The sequence below is a fragment of the Lytechinus pictus genome, chromosome 17 (genome assembly GCF_037042905.1).
Source record: "Lytechinus pictus isolate F3 Inbred chromosome 17, Lp3.0, whole genome shotgun sequence".
Lineage (NCBI taxonomy): Eukaryota > Metazoa > Echinodermata > Echinoidea > Temnopleuroida > Toxopneustidae > Lytechinus > Lytechinus pictus.
The window spans coordinates 9103316-9117747 of NC_087261.1; the positions used below are offsets into that span (position 1 = coordinate 9103316).

The window sequence follows — 14432 nt, forward strand, 5'->3', positions numbered from 1 at the left end:
GTACTCCAAATGACCATATATATATTTCATATATATATATTACAACCATATTCCAGACTTAGCATAGTCTGTGGCAAGTTACCATAAATCTTTTTTTCCCCTCTCTATCTCTCACTGGTATTTTGCTATGATTTTGAAGAGAGGTCTTCAATGAGTTTGTATAAAAGCACACTTTCAGAGCTGATACACATTCCATTAAAAAAAGATGAGAATTCATTCAGCATTACAAACGGCAAGACGTTTTTACCCACATATAAAAGTTGGCAAAATTCATAAAGACTTACTTCGAAACATTTAATATTCCTTTCCGTTCCAAAATCAGCTCTTAAATTGAGAATAATAATTGGGGCTCGAGCTTCTTGATAGTCCATGCAATATCATCTTTGTTAATTTTTCATTAATCATTTTGAATCACCAGAAGAGCGGGATAATCACACATATCAGTTTCCAAAAATGTACAGTCAGCGGATGTCTGGATTATAATAGATCTTCTCATAATATTCACTTAAATATTTCACATACAGCAAAAAGAGAAAATAAAAATAAACATACTTGAAACTTGGTAAAGGAAGCCAAAATCAATCTTGAAGCACACTTAGTCAAGTTTTTAGAAAAAGGAGTTCATACTTCAAAAAAAAAATCAGAATCATTTTTTTATATGGAACTATGTTTTGAAGAAGTATGTATGAATGTAAAAGCAATACATAGACCTGTATTCTGAAGTTGGGTTTGATTTAAACTCTGGTTTAAAGTTGTGGATTAACTATGGATAGCCAATAGTGGCATAAATCTCTAACAGTAGAATTTCAATGTATCAGCTCATTTTACTCTCAAATCATTCTTTACTGTTTCGGAAAGATGAATAAGATAGCTTTCTTCACCATCCACGAGTTAGGAAAGAGCACAGGAAACATAAGAAACAAACAATGTAAGGAAAATTCTGACATTTCTGGCTTTCCATAATTTTAGCACACAGAGTTAGACCATGGTCTAAGTTAAACCTGACTTCAGAATACGAGCCATAGTGTTAGAGGATGTTTCATGAAAGTTGTCTGCACTTAATAGTCAGTCGAAGACCAGTGCTTTTCAGCCAATCAAGAACAAGGATTTCACAACACTTTGTCAGAACTGAGAATTTAGTCAGTGCCGACAACTTTAATGAAACGGTTTTACAAGCCTGGGAAAATCATTCGTATCTACATAAGATTGATCCATTCCCTATGTTGCTGTAACACTGTGTATTGCCTTAAGAGACATTATACATATAAATCAATTAAGCACCCTGCAAGTTGTTGGGGGTTTATTCTATAAAATATCCTTTGGCAACTTAGTCATGTTCAAACAAAGATTTAAAACACAGAACTTGCTACAAAACAACAATATTCACCCTCAGTGGTGTGAACACGGTCAAGAAACATAGCACGGCTTGGTTTAGACCACATTTTATACAAATCACTAGACATTTTGGCAAAGTGTTCACAAAATCTCCTCTTACTTTACAAATATTCAATCGATATTAAAACTTCACATGATAATAATAATAATAGTAAGAATAATTAATACCTACATACAGACAACATGAAATCAAGTAATGAACACTTTATACATATAAGTATTGTCTTCTTGTACATCTCTTTTGCAAATAAAATAGAAAGAAAAATGATAGAATATCTCTTTTAAATACCCTAGTTCCCACACAACAATATCTCATGAGCATTCCATTAGGGAGATGCAGTAGAAGAAACTTGTCCTATATGATGCATCGACTTTCATCATCATCCTTATACACGAGAGGATGAGCACATAAACCATGATTGTAGGAAATTTCAATGGAGCAGCCCTATAGTGAGAAATAATTAGCAAACATTGATCCCCCTTAAAGACAGAAGAGAACCAATTAAAGCTTTCTACAAAGTTCAATATGTCCAATGTCCAGATATTCATTATCATCTTAGAAGTGAAACACCCCAACAAATAAAAAAAAACACTCAAAACAATTAAAGCCCATTTTAAAAAATAACTCAAAGTATGTCCAGATATCTATTATCATCTTAGAAGTGAAATACCCCACCAAATAAAAAAAACACTCAAAACAATTAAAGCATATTTTCAAAAATAACTCAAAGTATTTGTTTCTAAACATTACCCATCTTTCATGAAAACGCGAAAGAAAAATTATGTTTTTTGTACGCAAGATTTTACAGGGGTGCCGAATGTGTGCGAGGGACCGGAAATAATTTGATACTTGCAATATATTGCAATCATATTTTTTGCAACATCCCATGACACATTACTTTCACATCAATATTCAAAGAGACCGTTCAAATCATTCACTGAAAAGACTCGGTTTTCATACAGACTTAAATTGAACATATTAAAATATTTGGTGTCTCAAAAAAACAAACATGCTTGTATAAATTATGTTCAACATATAAAAGCAGGTGTGATTTATTGTACAAAATTGATTATCTGGACATCTCAATTGTGTTGGAAGTTTGGACTCTCTTTGAAATATCTTTCAATAATATCATTTATCTAACGAGAACAATTAAACAAACCTAGTCTATGAACACAAATCGGTGGACAGAAATCAACAAGGCCGTCTTTTGTTTTAGTAATACTAGTTCTCTTTGGTATGTCCTTATATGAACACAAAAAACAACAAGCCAAATATATTAAAACTAAACTTTGAAAACAAAATATATTCATCTAGCCATCATTCATAACATGATTTTTGTTCTCAAAATTTACTCTATAAAAAAAAATCACAGACTATTACATTCAAAACCAGTTCATGATAAATAACATTCACATGTGTAATTTCACATAGGGTCTGGTTGCATAAAACTTCATTCAATAATAAGAAATGTTAAAAGCTATGGAAATGGTGGCATTTAATTGGTTGATAGCAAAATTGTCATAGGAATTGTGCATTTGTCATTGATAGCAAGTTTTATGAAACGAGATCCATGGTCTAGTAACGCAGAGTTTAGTGATAGATCATAAAACTGAATTTCATGATTGATTGTACATTTGTTGTCAATTCAATTAATTGCAACATTTGTTTTACAATCAATTACTAAACTTTTTGTTACAAAGCACAGTATAATAAAGGGAAAATTTTACAAAGTTTCTACTAAATCATGACACGCAAAATATCTTACTTCTTATGATATGCCTTTTTTCTGACTGTATTCAGCCTGTAACCTGTCTTTATAAAAACAACTACTTTCCTATTTACAGTTCCAAAACATTTCTTTATTTCATTTATGTCCTGATATTATACATTTACTGCTGGATGTTATAGAGCAACTTGTCTTCATGGAAGATAAAAAGTTCATGTTGTGGGAAAAATGACCTTTAAAAATTCTTGCAATAATACATCATTTTGAATTCCCATGCTTCTATTCAACTGCATTCAAAACTTCAATTCAGAAACTCTTTGGAAATTATTTTTGGAGGAAATAATGACATTTGAAATTTTTTAGTATACATGTATTATCTATATTTCTTTTAAAAAAATCTTCACTTACATGATTATTCCCCATCAATAATAATTTCTCGGTGGAAAAAATATCACAAATATCATTATTTCTGAAATACAATAAATTAAATATACACCTGAAACTCTTATAATAATGAAAAAGAACAACCGACTTCCGGAGCAGCGAAAGCCTATATACCACACTCTAAGAGGATTCTTAGAGGGAAAATAAAAGAGCCATTCCGATGAAACCAAGCTTGATTTATTTCATCCCGTAGAGAAACACGGAGACGACTCCAAAGTCCTGAGTGATTCCATGGGGTCAACATTAACCTTCAAAACACGACACTCCATCTTCCTTAAAGATACCAATATTCACAGATCTGAATATATATATGTATATATTCACCAGTTGCCATGGAAACAGCAGTATCGTCTCCGTAGGATGGCTTCACCATGTTTTCTCCGCGTCTAAATATATTTCCCGACGCAACTAAGTTCGAGCTGCCCATTAACATCCGAAGATTACTCTGCCTATGCATCTCATCATCTACATTTGAATGTCATTGTTATGGCAAGTTCATCGAGTTGTTCTGCTTATCAGTCTTTCGCACATATTTTTTTAGCACCAATGGCATTTTCCAAGAGGTGAATGTCCAGGATACAAGGGGGGGAAGGGAGGGGGAGTGAAAAAGGAGGTTTGGAAGGGGGCAAGATAGAAAATATATCAACGATGGTGTATCTAGGGGGGTGGTGGTGACAGAGGAGGGGGTGGGGGTGACGGAGGAGGGGGTGGGGGTGGATGGCATCGTTCGGGATTGATATTCAGAGGTATCCAAGATCAAGTGCATGATGTAACGCTGCTAAGTCTGAGTGGCTCGTTACCCGCCAAAAAGGAAAGTCCAACTGAAACAAAATCAAGAAATAAGTGAAAATCATTATCATCTTTATCGCAATAATTATCCATAATTGGGATAATTATTACTAAATTAATCAAAGCCTATATCAGGCTTCTACATGTGTCTAACGTTTTGGTAACAGTTACAATACTGTTGAACTCTTATCCTACTATTGCATGTAATAAACGTGTTGTGAGCAATCTATTGCTTTTCACAGACTGATTCTTCATGAAAATTTGAATTCTTCTGTTGGTCGTACATGTATTCCAGTGCCCTCTATCAAGAATGTTCCTCGCTTTGTAAGTAAAGACCCTTTGAACACTTTCTAAAAAAATTTAGTGATATGACAAATTCAATGAAATACAAACATAGTCTACTGAAATTCTATTCAAGCATGAGATGTGCATACTGTGTAATCTCAGTGAAACTTCCAAGCAGTCTGAAAAAGTAGTGTCCAAGAAAATCTTGTTTTTTTTCTTTTATTCAACTTCACGACTTTAAACTTTCACAGTATGAAGAAGAAGAATTGCTCTTTCAGGTAAGCTTTTTTTTTAATTTTTGGATTTTGGAGACTAAATTACTATTTTGGCTATTGATAGAGAACCTTACCAGGTTGGTGTTTCATAAAGCTGTTCGTAAGTTAAGAGCGACTTTAAGAACGACTGGTGATCCTTTCTTGTGGTAAATGGTATATTCATTGGCGACGGTTTAGCGCATAAGAAAGGATCACCAGTCGTTCATAAAGTCGCTCTTATCTTACGAACAGCTTTATGAAACACCAACCTGGCGACTTATTGGTAGTTTTGGGGTGGTAGGTGACATTTTATAATGAAGATGAAGTCAAAATAATTTACCTGCTTAGCAGCCGTCTCCTCATCCTTCGCATCACCGATGGCAACGTACGTCACCTTACGACCGAACCTCGCTACGATTCGTTCAAAGCAGCTTTCCTTTCCAACTCTTGTGGCGCTGTACACATTCTCAATGTTGAACACTCCTCCTAGACCGTAGAGCAAGACTTTGGCAACGGCAGGGACGAGTTGTGTCGTTGTCACTAAAACATTGATGCAGTTTGATCTGACAGGAGAATATATCAAGAGAGATTTCTTAATTCATGAGAATATATTTGGGCAAAATGTATTTAATTACATCATACTATAATCATCATAAATAGTATAAACAAATTGCCTGAGGACCATAACTAGTTTGTAGATGTGTGTTGAATAAATTCTGAGTGAATTCGCTGACTTATTTTCTGTAAGATTTAATCAGAGATGAATAAAATTGTGTCTGAATGAAGGATGAACATAGGAAAGGCATACATGTACATATAAACATTGTCATCCAGTATTTGACTACCATTACCCCTTTTTTCTTCCAAGTCACCTTTTGATACAAAATATATTCCATATACATTGGTGGATCCAGGATTTGTTATGGAAGGGGCAACTGTGACCATTTTTAATAGACTTAGCTAAATCAATGTGTATGTTCAATGAGTGATTCTCAAAACATAGGCCCGTAAGTCAGGTTTAACTTAGACCATGGTCTCACTCTGTGCTAAACTTATGGGGAGCCAAAAGTTCGAAAATTATGTTTCTATTTTATATTTCTTATGTTTAATATTTTGCTTCCATTATAAAGAAAAAATACTTAAAAATACTAAACGTATTATTCCCAGATTATTATGAACAATTTGGGTGTCTTATGAGTTAATCCATTGGATGTGTACTGTTAGGGATTTGTGCCCCCAATTAGCTCTCCATAGTTAAACTACAACTTTAAACCCGAGTTCAGAATACGGGCTATAGTGTGCATCCCTTGCACCCCAACCTGGATTCACTTTTGATAAAAATAACTCAGATTTTTCTGGCAATTGAAGAATAAAACAAGACTTGTGTTGAGGGATACACCTAGACTCATTTCTTACCTTGAGTGAATAATTGATAGTGATTTGAGAGCGATGGTGAGCCATGAATCCGTCATAGCTTCAATCTCTGCTCGTAATTGCAGCCACTGTTCCCTCTTCTGAGGTCCGAGTAAGCCTAAAACAAAAAAAAAGAATAAAAGTAAATTTAATTCATAGAGCTTTAAATGATACAACCATCTGCACTACAAACTACATTGCTTGTGAACGCGAAGGAAATGTATAGTAATATTGACGAGTATAGAACTGTGGCTGAAAATCATTTTTTTCTTTCAAGCCATGCTAACATTTTTTAAACTAAAAATATTAAGCCTACTTTCAAATAATTTTTCATATTAATCATCAAAGAGTTTATCAATATACATGTACTAATATTTGGCCAAATAAGATTTATCAGTATACCAATTTAAATCAATCCATAAATGAAATGACTGATTAACCTAAACGTAAGATGTTTCTTAGGTAATTGGTTATATACCAGCTTGGTGTTTACCAGCAAAAACGCAGTCCTGCTGAGTTCCTACGGGAGTTACCATAAACATAAACAGAAATACATCTATACATGTATATCTTGGACCTGGTGTGTATCTATTTATATATATATTGATCTATCTTCTACCTAAACCTGCCAATGTAATTATCAATCTACTACCATAACATGCTGATGTAATTATCAATCTATCTCAATGTACCCCCTACTTCTCTCTCCCTTCAACACTTTTGCTCTCACCCTTTCCATCTATCTCTCATTCTAAATCCATCCATCCACCTATCTACCTATCCAATGTTTTCTTTCTCCATTTCCTTGAATAATTAATCACGATACTAACCTCCTACATTGTTCTTGTACGAGCTGTAAATCTCCTTGATTCTCCTATACCGGTATGCGAGTTTCCTCATCCAATCGACTCCGCCCCTTACACCGGTAGCGAGACATAGGTTAGCACTGGTAGCAGCAGCATGGAACCCGTCAGTCTGGAAATTATAATTACTGCTTGAGAAAGACAAGAGAGAACACAAATTATCATCATGAAATCAAAAAATTAATACAAAAACATCAATACAAAATTAATATAGAAAGTTGTTTTATATAGTAGAAATTTATGTTGTAGCATTATCTCTTAAATCAAATGATTTGCTTGAACAAAGCTTGTAATAAAGAGGGAAGGAAATGCTCATGGAGACTTTTTGATTATTCAAAGTAATGTTACCAAATGCAACTTTGCTATTTTTCTTGCTTAATTACTTCATAACACTGATATTATATTATCACAAAAAATCTGTTCAGATTGTAAAATAAATCTCACTCTCTAAGGAATCTTAAATGTTGAAGAGCAAATTAGATCTTATCCCATTTTACTAGTGTGTCTTAAAAGCTATAAGAATATCTATATATATGTGTGAATAAGATTGAGATATTGAAAAACATTATTAACAAGTCATAATGCAATTCTCATCATACCTCTATATTTGTTTAGAGGCTGCTTTAATCACAAAAATTGTTATCACAATTATGTCTCAACAAAACTTTGTATCCTACCTCAAATCTTGTCCATTATCATCTGATGCTACATCGTCTATGTGCACCTGATCACATTCCTGAAATGAAAATAATAATATACATTTCAAAGTTTACAAGTAAATACTTTATCAGTGTTCAAGAATGTCAGAAGGAACCCAAACATCACACTAAACAAAGAAAGGGTGAAACAAGGTAATGAAAAGGAACAAAAGGGGATAGATATTTGACATTAAAAATTGAAATTTTGAAAATGGAGGGGGAGGGGGGTAAAAGGGTTGAGGATAGAGAGAGGGATGTCGGAGGGAAAGAGCTGCGGGAGAGGAGAGATAGTAAGGAGGGGGGGCAGGGAAATTCAATAGAAAGCAAAGCACAGGGGGATGGGGTGGTTTTTGTAGGATAGTGGAATGGGAGTGGGGCAGATATAATGTAGGTCCTACAAGGAATATATATAGAGAGAGAGGAAACAGGAGAGAAAGGAGAAGAAGAGAGAGAGAGAGAAGAAATGAAAAAAAGGAACCATAAGAAAATGGAAAATAGAGGGTCAACATCAAAGACAGAGCTCGTACACAGGGTTGGAGAATAGACGATCTTAAAGGGGAATGAAACCTTTGGAACAAGTAGGCTTGTGTCGAAACAGAAAAATCTAAGAATAAGAACAAAGAAAGTTTGAGAAAAATCAGACAAATAATGAGAAAGTTATGAGCATTTGAATATTGCAATCACTAATGCTATGGAGATCCTGCCATTGGCAATGCGACAAGGATGTGTGATGTCACATGTGAACAACTTTCCCTTTGATGGACTATAAAATACCCTCAAAATGTCTCTCTTTGCTTTTTCTTATGGTGATACAAACTCTTTATCCATGATGTACATGTATTCTTTAAAAATCTGTATTACATGCCCTTCTATAAAAAGAATACATTATCTACTGATAGATGTGATAAAAGAGGCAATTTAAGTTAAATATATACTAAAGTAATGGGGAGAGTTGTTCACAAGTAACATCACACATCTTTGTCGCATTGCCAATTTGAGGATCTCCATAGCATTAGTGATCGCAATATTCAAATGCTCATAACTTTCTCATTATTTGTCCGATTTTTCTCAAACTTTCGTTGATCTGTTTCTTTGATTTTTCTATTTTCACACAAGCTATCTTGTTCCAAAGGTTTCATTCTCCTTTAAGGAAAAGGGGGCAGAGGGAACATTATTTGACGGGAGACCGTCATAGATAAGAAAAGGAATAGGGGGAGGACGATAGACACATGACAAATGGGGTGCTAATTTGTGATGAAGTTTGGAGTTAATGAGATGAGACAGGATAGATTCTGTTAATGGTGGTCCCCCATCCTCAATAGCAGGTCCCTGGTGGGCCAACCACGGCTGATATTAGATACCCTGCCTAATCAAGCTCCGAGGCCGCTGAAAAGGAGGTCTCAACCACTGTGTTTATCAAAGCACAATTAGTGAAGGACTATCGACAACTCCCACGAGACTGGTATAAATGAGTATACCCCCACACCAGCGCAAATCAAAGTCCTACAATTTATCTTGCCCTTAAAAATATAGGGCTGGTTTTTTTTTTAATGTAATTTATGCATCCATTAGTCCTATACACTCAATCATAAGGGCTGCATTTCAGTCAAAACCCATAGATAAGGATTAAAATCCAGGCTAAAGGTTGAAGACTCTATAAACATATCAAAATAATAATAGGCAAAGTTCAAATAAACATGTTTACAGAAAGCAATATTAGGCCTGGAAAAATTGAGGTTACTTTTTGTCCTGTTTCTTTTTATTCCATATTAGTTTTTTAATGTAATCATATGCCAATTTACAGGGCTTTTTATTCTGCTATTAACATATATACCTAGGCCTTCATGGTCTATATCAGACATTTGGGGGCTAAATTGATTGCCCTCAGTCCTTATTATTTTTTTTTTTATACTTTCCGGACTTAATGTATGTTTGAACACTTGTTTCCAGAAGAAATCAACAGCTGTTAATACGAATGATCTCCATCCCTTTCTCATCCGATTAAAACTCCCCATCCTTTTGTTCACTTGTCATTGTGAGTTTTATATGATCCTGGTTTCCTGCAGGCTTTAATGATATGTGCTGCTAATTATTTTTGATGCCAGGGCTTTCAAGCAAGGCGAGCAGGGCGGTCCCCGATGCCTGATAAATCCTAGCACTCCTCACACCAGCGCAAGACGGGCGACCTTAATAGATTTCTCCTCCGGAGAAAAATGGCACTTTCTCTCCTAAGGATAGCTATCTCCTTATCTCCATCCTGTCATTTTCTTTGTATGGAGGTCTTTGATTAATTATTCATAATTAATTTCCTATTTCTATATCGTGGAAAATGAACTTAAACAGATCATCATCAATCAATGTAATTATCATCAGAATTACCGTGGTAATCATTTACTTTCACCTGCTCAACATAGTTTGCTTTAGTCTAGCACATTGTCCATATACAGCCTTGCCTGATTTATCTCAAGCATGAGGAAAATATTATTGGCAGGCAGCAGGCCTATATCATGAAATTCCTATAAGAGTGCTTTCAAGAAATTGAAATTCAAATGTGGCTATAGTTCCAGAGGTCCAAATAAGCTACAGTACAAACTAATAATGGAGAATAAGAAAGGGGAATGGATTAATAAGATATTCACTGACCGATTTTCCCCCATCTTTCCCATTTGACCCCTCTTATTCTTTCTTTTATTTTCATTTTTTTCTCTAAATAGAATCCCATTTATGCAATTTTTTTACTCTGAGGTGAATGCTACACTGATGTTGGAGGCGAAGTTGGAGGGGACGCAATTTTTTTGTAAGGATCGGTTTGAGTTATTATGCTGCGATCTTAATCAAACCGGAAATACTTATCATAATTATCTCATTCATAATTTTTCCCAGCAACTGTCTTTTCGCTGGTCATAAACATACCTTTGATACATGTAAGTCTATGATCAGCGTTACATTTAGCATAAAATGAGGAAGGACGCACCCTTATTTCTAAATAACATGCAACAAAAGCCGGATTTTGGCCCGAGAATGAGTTGCATATGCATCCAAAGTGAGAAGGAACATGGGAACGATCAACTTTCTTTTTACCATCCCCCAGAGAATTCTCCAAAGAAACTGTTGCAAAAATCTTTCTTACTTTGTGATTTTGACAGTGCAGATTTTGTTGACTGTTGCTCGTATAAATGGGAATGCCTTTTGGGCATCTTTAAACTCTCCTTCAATTCAGGCTCCATTTAATTCCACAACATCTTTCCTCCAAATGTGCGAGAAAGAAAAAAACTATAATCCTTCAATACATATAATAGTCCAAACATACAGCAATTTCAGCTAGGAAAATTTTCCTCTTTTTTCACCCGGCAAGCTTTTGAGAGGGTTAAACTTTTCTTAAAGGCTAAAGCAATGTTTGGTTATCATAATAATTACCAGTACCAGTAATACGTCTACATACAGGTACTTTGCATCTATACGATAGAATTGATCCACAAAGGGTCATGTCAGAAGTTATGCTTTCCAAAGAAATTTACATAAACAACTTATTTCTTTTTATCAAGATTTCAAAATTAATTCTGACAAACAAATGGGAAAGTTGGCCTATTACTTTCTGTTAATTTGTTTATCTCGAATGCCAATCACAGCTCATCTTTTAGCGTCCATTGTCTCTTTTGGTTCTATTATATATCGTTTAGTTCTAGCATTCTGTTCATTCATGCAATTTTACTCCGATGAGTGCATGTCGAAAAGCTTTAGTACATGTAGGTCCGTTTTTAAGGCTATTTTATTACTTTCTGTCTATCAGATGGCAACTTTCATGCTCCGCTTATAGTTATTACCATGGAGCTCCTAGAGAACCATACAGGCCTAACTCTAACATTCTGCATCCGAACGATATGCAATTTGGATGTTACATATATACATGTAGGGCCTACATGTATATCACAATGACGTTTTACATTCTATTCATTTAAAAATTACATATATATCAACACAGCAAAAATAGCAATGAATGGTATGTATCACTTGTTTGAATATCTGGGGATTTCAGCTTTAAAACCACACTACCAGTAAAGAAGTAAGTGAAAAGAATGGAGCGTGAATTAAAGAAAAAGCGAGTAAGTAGGCCTCTAATGGAGTAGGTCTTTGAATGAGTCTTCTCTTTCTCTCTCTCCTGGGCCATGCCTGGGCCAAGGATTTTGGCCAAAGGCAGGCAGCTTTGGCATGTTTATACGTGGTTTAATTGCCTGTCTTAGAAATGTTTAGAATAATAACAGGGAATAAAGGTACACCGCCTCCGGCAATCTTCTTGTGGTATTTATTCGTTCTTTTCCCCCCATTTTATGGTCATTTTCTGATAGCTTGCTTTTGAATTCCTTGATTTTTGCTTTCCTCATAACCTTTTCCCCGTTTATTTCATCTGTCATGACCGAATGTGTTCTTCATAATATTCCTTCTTTTTGCCAACATTCAATAACAAGTCATTTTTCAACTATTACAGTCAGCCATTCTACACCTCATTACCAAACTTACAAGTTTTGTTGAAAAGAAAAGTCCATATTCACTTGTTTCCTTTATAGGTTCTGTACAAGGCCTATCTGATTCAGGTAGGCCCGAGGTCAGTTACAGTTTGAGGAATTTTATTTTGAACGGTCCATGATCTGTATTCTGTATGCAAAACTAATAATTGGCTAATGGTTTCCTTCCATATATTCAACTTGCACAGTGCATGTTCAATGGAAAATGCCAAATATAACAAACAGGTATTTATTTTTGCAATATCTATTCTTCTTCTCCAATACTTCAACAAGGTTTCACATTTAATGGGTGAAACATGTACCCCCCCCCCAAAAAAAAAAGAAGGGAGCGAGAGACCCCTTCCACACTTTGAGCAACAAACTTGTGTTATACATTTTACAATTGTCAGATATGACATACATACTGTTTGCATAAAAAAGTATTTCATTATCACTCCTGTTTTGAAATTTTACTTCTTTGAATTTGCATCAGGGCAACCATTTAATTTGGCGATCATACACATAATCTGCGACCAGGACGATTTGATAGGCCTATATTATATTAACTGTCATACACTAAAGACTACATTTGAATTCAGATTCATATTCATATATTGGACATTTCTTTTTCTTTCATTCCCAATGACTATTGGCTTGAGGAAAATTAAATGAATGTTCGAAATAAAATTTATAGAAAGATTAAAAAAGGAAGAGGAAAGAGAAGAACAAAACAATCAAAAAGAGAGATAATGAGAGAGGACTATTTGGATAGGAAAATAAAATAGAAAGATGGACAGGACAGGAGAGTGAGAGTAGGAAAAGAGGGATAAGAAAGAGAACGAGAAGGATGACAAAATAAAAAGGGAGAATTAGGATGGAAATGGGATGTGTCAAACCAATGATCACATCAGAAATGAAAATTAGATTACGACGACAAAAATGACAAGAAAATTTGATTAGTTTTGCAAGATGTAGGGGAGGAATGAGCATTTTGGTAATTCCCTCATGTCGCTCCCCCGCGTCTTGCCTTTGCAATTTCAACCAATTTCAATCCCAGTTCCACTGCTCGCCTCAATTGAGTCCGTACTGGGATTGAGGGAACGGGAGAAAAGATGGTAACACATTGAGAAGATAGTGAGGTTTTTGAAACTGATGTACAGTGTTGGAATGAAATAGGGTGAAGAAATGCACTTGATGTAATAATCAGGGAAAATCTCTAGAAATTAGAAGGAAAGGTAAACGATTTTCAAGGCTACATTCAAAGGATTAAAGAAGAATAATTTTGCCCGTCTTTGGCGATCTCTCGAGTGCGTAACGTCTAATCCTGCGGTAATCCCCCACTCTCTCAACGAAACAAAAAGCTTGCGAGGAGTAGTACTACTTCACATCATCTTACCACTGCGCGGAATGTGGGATTCCCTCTCCGTCATGTAATACTACCCCCTCTAGGGACAAGTATATGCCATGTTTCCCAAGCTTCATCCCCGTGTATTTGCCTCTTGCCCTGTTAACTTCAATTATTCATCAAATTGACACAAAACATGCTTCTTTCTTTGTCTTGAGATTTTTTTTTCCTCTCCCACTTGTATCTCATCATTTGAATCTCCAGGAATGATGTCACCAAAAACTTTATGAAGATGAATAGTGAAATAACGGTTAATATCTTTTTTTATCTCCTCAAAATTGACTCTTCCCAGCTATTCCCCTTCCAAATATAATTTTATTATGAATAAAATTTCATGCCTAGAGAATGAAGACATTCAGGATATTTACTTGAACTTTGTCTTCTGCTATCAATGGCTGATAAAATCGAACTTGTCATTCCATTTTACAAAACAACATTTTAGCTAAAAATGATATCATGAATGACTGGCATTATTGTCAGATACAACTACCTATGTAGTTACATTTTCTTTGATGTAAACTGGAGTTTGAATAAAGGGCAAATGTGTCCAAATGTACAAGTTTCTTACCTCTAAATCATTGAAAAACAAATGCATGTCTGCAAGGTTGAATATCATCTCTTCCATTCTAAGACCTAATGATACAGCTGCTGGAG

The 14432-nt window shown here is 34.9% G+C and overlaps 1 protein-coding gene across 1 annotated transcript; it reads right to left on the reverse strand.

Annotated features, from left to right (window-relative positions):
• Window positions 1-1283: 1283 nt before the first annotated feature.
• On the reverse strand, window positions 1284-14432 carry LOC129279761 (eyes absent homolog 1-like). The gene is made up of 6 exons (XM_054915824.2): window positions 14347-14432; window positions 7851-7909; window positions 7141-7304; window positions 6314-6428; window positions 5238-5460; window positions 1284-4390 (listed from the first exon to the last, which is right to left on the reverse strand). Exons 1-6 carry the CDS (start codon window positions 14401-14403, stop codon window positions 4310-4312), a joined length of 699 nt encoding a protein of 232 aa, XP_054771799.1. The 5' UTR covers window positions 14404-14432; the 3' UTR covers window positions 1284-4309.

What these genes read in the sequence shown, in the direction of transcription:
- LOC129279761 (XM_054915824.2), bottom strand. Translation starts at nt 14,403, where the DNA reads ATGGAAGAGATGATATTCAACCTTGCAGACATGCATTTGTTTTTCAAT. An exon ending in TGTTTTTCAATGATTTAGAG is followed by an intron (nt 7,910 to 14,346) that starts GTAAGAAACTTG and finishes TTTTCATTTCAG; the next exon opens with GAATGTGATCAGGTGCACAT. An exon ending in GATAATGGACAAGATTTGAG is followed by an intron (nt 7,305 to 7,850) that starts GTAGGATACAAA and finishes GTCTTTCTCAAG; the next exon opens with CAGTAATTATAATTTCCAGA.